The sequence below is a fragment of the Argopecten irradians genome, chromosome 11 (genome assembly GCF_041381155.1).
Source record: "Argopecten irradians isolate NY chromosome 11, Ai_NY, whole genome shotgun sequence".
Classification (NCBI taxonomy): domain Eukaryota; kingdom Metazoa; phylum Mollusca; class Bivalvia; order Pectinida; family Pectinidae; genus Argopecten; species Argopecten irradians.
Genome location: NC_091144.1, coordinates 28,261,019 through 28,272,377, shown reverse-complemented (window position 1 = coordinate 28,272,377; position 11,359 = coordinate 28,261,019). Strand labels below are relative to the sequence as shown.

General features: G+C 34.4%; 1 protein-coding gene across 1 annotated transcript; it reads left to right on the top strand.

The window, feature by feature from the left end:
- Positions 1 to 2,378: 2,378 nt before the first annotated feature.
- On the top strand, positions 2,379 to 10,953 carry LOC138334524 (uncharacterized). Its single transcript, XM_069283181.1, has 6 exons — positions 2,379 to 3,304; positions 4,090 to 4,314; positions 4,967 to 5,105; positions 5,753 to 5,889; positions 8,356 to 8,533; positions 8,747 to 10,953. The coding sequence occupies exons 1-6, from the start codon at positions 3,231 to 3,233 to the stop codon at positions 9,380 to 9,382; spliced, it is 1,389 nt and encodes a 462-aa protein (XP_069139282.1). The 5' UTR covers positions 2,379 to 3,230; the 3' UTR covers positions 9,383 to 10,953.
- The last annotated feature ends 406 nt before the right edge of the window (positions 10,954 to 11,359 follow it).

Sequence of the window (11,359 nt, the reverse complement as noted above, 5' to 3'; positions counted from 1 at the left end):
CTAGTCTTTGTGTTAATAAAGTACACTTTCATATCTGATATGAGCCAGTTTTTTGCCTTTGTCTATGAGCTCTGGTGTCTCTACGAATGTGCATTCAACCATGACAAATCCAATATAGACAATGGTATCATAAAGTTACCTTTGCCTGTATTATATGTGATAAATAGCATTCATAAACTTGGTTGGACAACTACCTGTAAATTCATTTTCACCATGTCTGCCAACGGTGATGGAGGAATATTACTTTCTCGATTTAAGCGATATATTAAGGTGGCTTTAGTGACTTTTATTGCTAAAAGGACATTTCTGTCCAATGTCTGATGTGGTAAAGAAATGACATATGAAACTAGACTTGCAATTTAGGCGTTTGTTCGAAAGTGTCTTGCTAAAATGATCATATATAACAGTGATTTTCAGGCCAGTTCGAAACAGTCGATCCCCCGGAACTTTCGTTGAATTCAGAGGATTTAACATTTCGACTTCTCTAGGGACAATTTTGGATTTATTTATATGATGTGCAATTTCATTCAATAAGCCAATGGGATTTAGGTGAAATTTTGAAATATTGTTGAAATAACGCCAAAATAATTGTAAAACTACAATGTATGGTGATTTGGTAATTTTAAATCAAAAGTTGTGTACAAAAATAACAAGGTTTTAGAAAGCGGAAATTGGAGTTAATGCTGTGGATAAGTGTTAAATGGTGAATTCATAATAAGAAGTAAAAACTCTATCTGGGATATATACAGAAATTATGTGGATGTGTTTAATTCCGCGTCAATAGAGGATTAAATTCTCTTCATATTCATTGTGTGGGATTTTTTTTTCGTAATTTGGGTTAAAAAATAATGGAATTTTCCGGCGCAGGTTGTGTGTTGTGTGTTAACCTAATTATGGGATTATGCCCGGAGACATATACTCACCCGAATTGTGTAACTCTCCCATATGCTTCCTTTTACTGTCTTATAAGTGACTGTCTTATATTAGAGTCACATGTAAGCCCTATGACCTGACTGGACGAGCCAGTTATATGATAAAAATATGCAATACAAGAATCGAACTTTGAGGAACAAATAAACAATGTAATATCATCATAGCGTAGATTCCCTTAAACACCCAAGCCGGAGTTCCATTAAGATTAAACGGAACTTGGAACCAGGACGAGTTCCGTTTACGCTTCCAGTTGTATATGCGTATTTATTAATAAGGGCGCAAATCAATTCTAAGGTTACAGATACACGAAAATATAAGAAAAACACAATCTTCAAAATTCAATCCTACACACTGACAGCTTCAGTTTGCGGCCACCATTTTTTCATACATATGGGGAGGTTGTGCGTTGCTCCGGTACTGCTCTCCCCATTAATTACATATTTAATTAATGCAAATGCATAACATTTTTTATTATTTTTTTAAATAATAATAATAACACTTTGAAAAGTTAAAAGGTATAGAATGCAGTCAAAATATCCACCAAGGCGAAATGAGCACAAGAAATCATGACGTCACATAACGTCAACAAATGGCACGAAATCATAGGATTTGCATACGCGCCCCTCCAGGCCTTGAATGGACAAAGAGAAATCCGAATCTTTGAGTTCATTTCTTTGAGTTTATGCTAGAAAATTATTACATCATATACTTCTATAGTTTAAAGTGCATCCTTTTATTTCTAAATTATGTCTTCTACATGAAATAGAAAATAAAATAATCAAGTAGAGCTTCGCTCTTCCTGAGCCGTGCATGATTCATATTAAAACATCTGACTACGCCCTGTAATGCCTATTAAGTCATATTAATACTAAAGAATGTTCAAATGTTTATTTATTACCGGATCTAACATCCAAATCAGAGTTCCGTTTGGATTAAACGGAAACACGACGAGTTCCGTTTACGCCTCCACTTGTATATGTTTATTTATGAATAATTATATCAAGGTGTTTTTTATTTAAATACCGGAATTTCACTTGGAACCTTCTCAAACAACATGATACACTAATAATACTTTGAAGTAGATCTTGGAGCTGATACACAGACTCGATTTCCTTTTAATTTAATTTTTTTCTTTGGGGTAAGTACTTTTAGAGCATTTACTCATTTTAGCTCAACTGATACAAAGGAAGGCCAAAGGTGAGCTTGGCGATACCGCAGCGTCCGGCGTTTAGGAATTAGACACGATTTACGTTAAAGTTCAATACATACGATTTTTACCGAAATCTTTATCTAATTCCCTCTCACAATGTTTTCTATAAATACTTAGGTTTCCAGAATATTTTACTCCATTAAATGCTGAGGCTTAAGCTACAATGTTTTAAAAAAAGGGTTAAAAGGTTTTTAATATTTTCATCTTGACGTAGAATTAGAAGCTCAAACTTTTAAATGGTGATACTGGTGTAAAGTAAGTTACTTTTGTAACTGAAGAAAAATACTAATTCGTCTGCTCCTGTTTTTGATAGACAAAAAAATTTATCAGCGATGGAACATTTTTGAGGATTTCCTTACTTATAGAAAAGCATTTCAAAAGTAAAGGAAAACAAATTGAAGTTAATGAATTTGTAAGGCTTTCCTATGGAAAATTTTTAGTTTCCTTAAGATTCCTTAAATTTAAGGAATGTTCATGAAACTGGGCCCAGCTATAAAGGTATGGCTAATTTTCGTTTCGGTGCATCTGTTTAAGATGTCGAATTGATGTCATTGTCGTTATCACTGTTCGGGCGTCTGTAGATGTTTTCCAATGAGTAATTTATCTTTGTTTTTTTTTAGGCTGCACCATGCATGTTCGTCGAAATCAATTGCAATTAATTCTTCAATAGCGATGAGATTTTTCTTCGTCATAATAAGATCTCCCCGTTTTCCTCCTTTGTTTTGGTGGGTGCCATAAACTGGTATATCGTAGAGTCTCTGATATATGTTTGTGGTGACTTATTGGTAAAGTTCTGTAAGCGATATAATGTCTATATATCCTTTCGTAGGTGATCTTTGACATAACTAAGTTGATAAAATTATGTAGGCATCGTGGCTAACAGAGTACTCTTGATTTGTAAGTCATTGTGTATGTTGTACATTTTGAGAAAATATGCAAAAACTTGTACATTTCAGGAAAACACGACGATGTGTGCATTTCTATTTCTGTTCGTCATTATTCGAATATTTATGTAGCATACGAGGAAAACTAATATATTTGTTTGTAACGTAATTGATATAAACTCGTTTTCTATTGATTAAGGAATATGGCAGAAGACGAAGATTTTGAGAGGCAATGGTTAAAACCAACCACCAAGATCGTCAGTGACACATCTCAAAGGTAAAATTACATTGATTATTTCTTTTAAGATATACTTTAATTCAAATACAGAAGTTGTACGTTTCGGACTGCTGTGTGGTAGATCTTAGTCCAGCTGGAGTGAGCACACATTACAGGTGACAGTGTCGACTGTATTTTCTACAGTAATTTGTAAGGTCTTCTCCAAGACTTTAATTTGTACAATTTTGTAATCCACGAAAATTTAGCCCAGCAAAAACAAATGATTTCACAGTACGTTTATTTCATCGGAAAGTGGAAATTATTGGCGGCGCTTATTACTCTTTCATTAGGTTTCCAGGGACATATTCACAGATTCGAAGCGCGATCATCAAATTCAAATCTTAACACGTGATGATTTAGATTGTTGATGCATATCGTGATACTGTAAAACAACTAGTATTCGCGACGATTTAATTTCGCGTTTTTATGTCGACACCTTATTCCTGGCGATCTGATTTCAAGTTTTTCTGCCGACGGCATATTTCTTACGATTTAATATCACGTTTTCTGCCGAAAACTTATTCCCAACGATTTAATTTCGCAATCTAGACTCTCATGATTCTTATACAAATGTGTTTAAATCAATTTCATGGCGATTTGCTTTCGCGATTTCCTGTCGTCCTTGTAACACGCGAAAGTTAAACGCACGCGAAAGTAAGCTTGTTTGCAGTAAAAAAAACCATCGAAAGCTGGCGTAGCGAAAATATTCACACAAAAAATGTCTGTTTAACTTTTGAACAGTTTTACATTGTATACAAATCAGCAAATCATTATATCATCCACAGTTGTGATGGACCTATGGGAAATAAAACAACTCAGAAGTCGGTGGCAATTATTGGTGCGGGAGTGTCGGGTCTGTGTGCAATCAAAAATCTTCTTGCAGAAAATGGGAAAATCAGACCAAAGGCGTTTGAGAGAAACTCGCGAATTGGTGGAACGTGGGTGTACAGCGAAAAGACTGTTGATGCATTTGGTTTGCCAGAACATTCTTGCCTTTACCAAAACCTACGGTGGGTTATGAGACAATAGGCAGAAATAACTCATACGTTATCAAACGTTTGCATGGGTTTCATAAAGCAGGTACTAAATTGTTTAGACTAAATGCATTTGTGTTTTTCTTCAGTTGTAGTAATTTGGTTTCATAGACACAAGTACCAGTTTATGCATATTTGAAATGAATAATCCATATTGTGAATGTCATGTCGCGATATAACGTCGGATCCATCACTCCGAAACCATCGCCATGATCTAGGAACACAAATGTTTGAACCCGGAAAAATATGCACAATTACATATAGAAAGAAAAATAGCTAATTGTAATGATCGAAGAAGAGGTGTCACATAACGCGAAAAGCGAAAAAAAAATCAGAAAAGAAACAAAAACACATTAAAACTGTTGCTATGGGGCGGCAATGTTCCATTGGTATCCTGAAATTAAATACCTGTTGCAATTGAAACACAATGACAATCTATTAAATAATACCTTTTAAAGAGCCGGAATTTCGTCAGGACATGGTTTTCTAGTCCATTATTCAAGAAAATTTTGTAGCCTTACTAAAATATTTCTGATAACTTCAATAATCAAATTAAAGTACAATGGGAACGTGATATGTTATAAGCTGTAATTATTCGAAATATATATATATAAATATTTTCTTTCAGGTCTAACAACCCTAAACAGCTGCTGACATTACGAGGTTTCCCTCACGATCAGAGCGGCAGGTCTTATATAGATCACAAGGCGATACTTAAGTACGTGGAAGATTTTAGTGAATATTACGGTCTCGGGGAATACATACAGGTACAACATAGTTTTCTAAATTAATTTTCTACAATTTTACAATGTCGGAAACCAATACGTGAAATTAAATTATGATAAAAGGATGGATATTCGAAAAATATTTGATAGTATAGATCTTGAGCTACTATACTCGCCAGAATATGTAATTCAACCCAACATATACAAACTTTTAAATGCATTTATTACCTCATGGACGCAAAGTTGGTTGGTTGGTTTATTTACGTCCTTTTAACAGCAAAGTTCATTGAAAGATTACCTCCCCTATATGCGATGTGAGTGTCTATATAATCTGGGAGGCTACGCGGTATGTTCGTGTTGTGTCTATGTTCAATGGTGCTATATACACAGAGCCTTCGGACGGCATACCTTACTCAGTCACAAAGACAAATCTAGATTTAATCAATCACGTACCTAGCAAGAGTGATGTCTAATACAATGCGTTCGTGTTGTGTCTCTTTACAATAGTAGAACTCTTGTCCATTTTATAGTGCTATCTCACTGAAGCACACTGCCAGAGCTACCACCTAACGGCACGCCTCATCCGATCTTAAAGTCAAATTCAGATTTTATTAATCATGTACCTAGTAAGAGAGATTAAGACTATCTTATGTTTATCTTGTTTAATATCTTATTGTTTATGATTATAGTTCAACACACTCGTTAAGGAAGTACTTCCTGTGAATCACGACGACAACAAGGTCACGTGGAATGTAAAATATTGTACACTAAAGAACCCAGACGATATCACCACGGAGGAGTTTGATGCTGTTATTGTTTGTAATGGGTAGGTAAATTTGCAATTTCATGTAAATAAAAACATTCGATAGAAATGGAGTAACATCTAATAAGTTGCATTACCATTGGATGTATTGTACAACTAGCTTATAGAGCTATAATCCATGTAATCAGAACGTAAAAAGTGACTTATTCCAGATTGGTCAGATTTTTTTCTCCTGAACTGCTTTCAGTTTTACCTAGAATGACAAGGATGTCTTTTAACAATTTATTATTATACTTAGATATGATCATGCAAGGTAAACGATAGCAATTGAAATTGCATGAATACCTAGGAGGAAGTACCCTTTGCGACACATTCCCATAGCGTATCATAAGTAAGGGTGGCCATTTTAGTACTCTCTCTGCTTGGACGTCAACATGTTCAAAGGAAGAAAACATGCAACTAAATTGGCTACACGTTCCTTGAATAACTCATTTTTGAAATCTAATAATATATATATCTTTTCCAACCTGAAACCTACACATATGTTAGCTTTAGATGAGTGCCATAATTGTCGTGACGCCTCATTCTTAGGATGATGGTACCAAAAAATGGCATCATCGGCTTTGCCAAATTACGTCATATATTTACCGTACTTTTACTAGTTCACCTGACCATAGGTTATGGTGACCTATTGCTATAGTCTTATGTGTGTTGTCGTGCGTCGTGCGACGTCCGTTAACATTTCCTTGTGAACGCGATAACTTTAGTAAATATCAACCGAGCTTAATGAAACTTTGTATGTAGACTAACATTGGAAATGTCTCGGACGAGGTCGAAAATCAGCTTGATTCGGCTGTAATTTACAGAGTAATTTCCCTTTACACTTACGATTATGATTGGACATAGTGAAAACGATAACTTTAGTAAATATCAACCGAGCTTAATGAAACTTTGTATGTAGACAATCATTTGAAATATCTCGGACGAGTTCGAAAATCAGCTTGATTCGACTGTAATTTACAGAGTAATTTCCCTTTGCACTTACGATTATGATTGAACCTAGTGAACACGCTAACTTTCATAGATATAAACCGAGTTTAATGAAACTTTGTATGTAGACTAACATTGGAAATATCTCGGACGAGTTTGAAAACCAAGTTGATTCGACGGTAATTTGCGGATCATCAGCGTGATGCGATTGTAACATACAATGCACTACATGCACTTACAATTATTATTGGATTTTGTGAACACGATAACTTAAGTAAATTATAACCGAGCTTAATGACAATTTGTATGTAGACTAACACTGAAAAAGATCTCAGAAAATCATGATGGGATAGTAACATACGGAGTTATTGCCCTTTACACAAATTATAATTGGGCATCGTGAACATAATAACTTGAGTAAATATGCACCCAGATCCATGAAACTTTTTGTTGAGATTAAAATTGGAAGGATCTCGAACGAGTTCGAAATTCCGCCTGATTCAATTGTAACTGACGGAGTTATTGCCCTTTGCATAGATAATTATGGTACCTTATGAACATGATAACTCGAGTAAATATGAATTGAACTTAATGAAACTTTGTATGTAGACTTACTTGGAAATATCTCGGAAGAGTTTGAAAATCCGCCTGATTCAATTGTAACTGGTGGAGTTATTACCCTTTGCAAAAATAATAATTGGACCTTGTGAACAAGATAACTTGAATAAAGATAAACCGAGCTTAATAAAACTTTGTATATAGACTAACATTGGACATAAACTGGACGAGTACGAAAACCAGCTTGATTTGGTGGTAATTTACGTAGTTATTGCCCTTTGCAATTATGATTATGATTGGACATTGTCAAGACGATAACTTAATAAGTAGGCACGCAGTTCAATTTAAACTTTGTATGGAAACATCTCGGACGAGTTTGAAAATAAAGATGATACGACGCTTATTTACGGAGTTATTGCCCTTAACACTACAAATTAAATATTCGACTTTATAAACACGATAACTTAAGTAAATATGCACCAAGCTTAATAAAACTTTCTATATAGACTACCATGAGTTCGAAAATCAGCTTGATTCGACTCTAACTTAATTACGGAGTTATTGTCCTTGCAATAATAATAATTGAACCTTGTGAACACGATAATGTGAGTAAATATGCACGAAGTTTAATGGAACTTTGTATGTAGACCTATTAGATCCATGTTCCGATTTCGTGCACAAAAGACATCAGTTGGCTAGTAAATGACATAACTAATTTGTATCAAATTACAGCCCATGGACCTCTTCTAAAACAAAACTTATAAAGATATACCTTCAAATTCCGAAATATTCAAGAAAAATAATCTCTAGATCAAAAGGTATATCCGTAATTTCAATGTGTTTGTTTCTGCAGTATCTAATTTTATCACTGTATTTAAACTCGTTTGATTGGCTGTTTAAGCCAACAGTACAGTACGTATAAGTATCTTGAAAATAGTATTTTTTTGCCATTTACTCACATGAACTGCGCATAATCATCAGCCATTGTTACAAGACCTACACCCCTGATATACCTGGGATGGAACACTTCCATGGGACGGTGATACACAGTAAGGACTACAGAAGGCCTGAACCGTTCTCAGGGAGGACCGTACTGGTCATTGGAGCGTCCGCCTCTGGACTAGATATTGCCATGGACATCCAGAACCATGCTAAGCAGGTAAAAAAATAATTCTGAATCAAACTATATCTGTTAAAGATAAATGAAACATATCTGGTAATATTAATATTTCAATTTCTGAGTAAAATGTATATACATTGTATGTGTTAGTGCTTTGTATCTTAATTCCTCTTCAATGATAAGTAATTTAGAAATGTTGGGTGATAATAAGTCGTTGAAACTTGTTTGGCATCAATAACCTGTATATTTCAGATTATCCTAAGCCATAAAGCAGGCGCGAGGCTAAAGACAATAATACCCAAGAATGCCATTGAGCGTCCTGTCGTCAAGCACATTTCAAAGAATGAAAACGTAATATTTGTTGACGAAACGGAAGCGGAAGTTGATTGTATTGTGTTCTGTACAGGATATCTTTACGATTTCCCTTTCCTGTCAAGTGATATCATACAAGTCCAAAACCAGCACGTGACACCCTTATACAAACACATGGTTAATATAAACTATACAAATCTTATGTTTATTGGTATTCCTGAAAGAGTTACATATTTTCTTCAAATACACGAACAGGCACGTGCAGCAGTCGCCATTTTGGATGATCCTTCGATTTTGCCTTCTGTAGAAGAAATGATTAAAGATGCAGATGAAGAATTCCACAAATACAAGGAAGAATGTAATTTAACAGACAGACAAGTTCATTGTCTTGGAATTGATGATCGCCAATGGCAATACAACGAGGGACTGGCATTACTGTGTGGCTTCCAGAAACTTCCAACAGTTCTTCATAACTTAGCGACAGAGGTAGCAGGGCAAAGAGCAACAAACTTTTTGAAGTTTCGACGACGAAATTATCGATTACATTCAGACTCATTTGAGATCGTTTACGATTAAATTCATCTTTATACTTCGTGTAATATATCTTGTATTTTAAAAACGATTTGTAAGCGATGTTTGAATATGAAGACTCCTTTAAATGGCCCAGTATGTATCACATAGAAAAAGCTAAGTTGTGTTAAATTCTTTATTTCGATGTTATTTGGCTTTGAAATGCCGGCGAGTGTGTAGATCTTGTGATAAAACATGTAATCGAATGGGGAAAAGTATCAATACAATGAAGAAAATTGTCTCTGTTCTCTTCATAAAATCGTGAAATTCAAATGAAATGAACGTGTGATTTATACAGCTATACAGCACAATTTGTGACATCTTTTCCAAAACCTTTTTTTTTGCATTTATGCTGGATCTTTAAAGCCATGTTAGGCGAAATTGTTCGCTCTTTTTATCCTCGTTTCACTGACAACACTAACTCTATTTGCAAGGTGTGCATTATGTCTCGGACGGATGTTGAGTTTCTTGGCTTCAATTTTCAAATAATTATCGTCTAGTTGACGGAAATGCCATCTGGAACTTTTTTTTGCTATTGAAAATTATCCCAAATAAGTGTCTTTTATTGAGTTTAGTACTAGTGTTTCTAACGACTCGTTCGCTGTTACTAGACACACATGTAATATCTTGTTATTAGTTTGTATCATGGATTATAGATACAGTCAAGAGAGCAACATGAGGACCAACACACTGTGGCCTGACGTCATAAAAAATATCCCGAATAATAGGATACATATCTTTTGATGAGATGTATCTTTCATTCATAACGTAGGACTATCCAATGGAATTCATCCACAACTCAATAAATCTTTATTAATATAACTTACTTCCTTCTTTCTTTCTACCTTTTCTTCTTCCTTTCTTTTCATTTTATTTTCGTTCATATAGGCCATGGACTAGGAGGGTCCCACATACACCCCCCCCCAAACCTCCGAACCAATATTTTTCTGAACCCTTATGACCCACTGATCACAAATCAAAATGTTAACATTGCATAAGTTGGGATGAACTTCTGGTTATGACGTCATCAAGATGACCGCCATCTCGAATTTCACTAAAAATTGAAAAATAGTCATAACATTAACATTTTTCAACGGAAGTAGACAAATAAAGTATCAAAATGACCACAATAGATCACCAAATACATATCAGGACCAAAAAATCCAATATATGTAGTAATTTCTACGCAGGAAATGAAAAAATCTTATTTTAAGCTCAAAAATGGTGATTTTCAGCACAAAATTTACATATTTGGCTTGACGCAGCAAAATTGTTTTCCAACAGCAAACTATTATTTCTAATAAGTTTTTGACAACATATCAATCAGTTTAAACAACAACTAAACAAAAACCAATGTTAACATGTACAGTATACTGAAGGATAACAAACATCTACACTTAAAAGGAAGTAAAGAAAACAGAATAGCGGGGGTTTCCTCTGATAAAGCCTTTTTATTTATAGTAAAAGAATTACACAACTGTATTTTCAGTTAGTTTTATTACTTGATGAGATGGACAATTTTAATGTACACTAATCTAGCACTTGTTTCCTCGTCACCATATGTATGTATTAATATATATATATATAGAAGACTAAGATAGGCTATGCCTGATGTGTAATCCTATTGACATCTTTTGTCAATAAAATATTTGAAAAATAAAACTGAAATCATATTCATGTTTATATTGTTTGTATTATACATGTCTTCATCGAATAAAATATCTGTTGAACCAAATTCCTAATAGTTCACACAGTTCGGTGATTTCCGGTGTTTTCTCTCTCCTCAACTATATCCACTATATCACCAGAAGAATTTGACATTTAAAATTAAATAAGCTGTATCAATGATGCATTGATGTCATGTCCAGATCTGTCATATGAAATGGAGCACTATGACCACAGCTATGTTTGCTATACAATCTATGGAATAATAATAGAGACCAGGTCAGTGTTTCAAATGGCACTTATTGATTACTACTAAAA

Bases quoted from the DNA above. Each gene is read 5' to 3' on its own strand.
- LOC138334524 (XM_069283181.1), top strand. From the start codon at position 3,231: ATGGCAGAAGACGAAGATTTTGAGAGGCAATGGTTAAAACCAACCACC. The intron at 4,315-4,966 runs GTGGGTTATGAG...ATTTTCTTTCAG, and splicing joins TGCCTTTACCAAAACCTACG to GTCTAACAACCCTAAACAGC. The intron at 5,106-5,752 runs GTACAACATAGT...TTATGATTATAG, and splicing joins GTCTCGGGGAATACATACAG to TTCAACACACTCGTTAAGGA.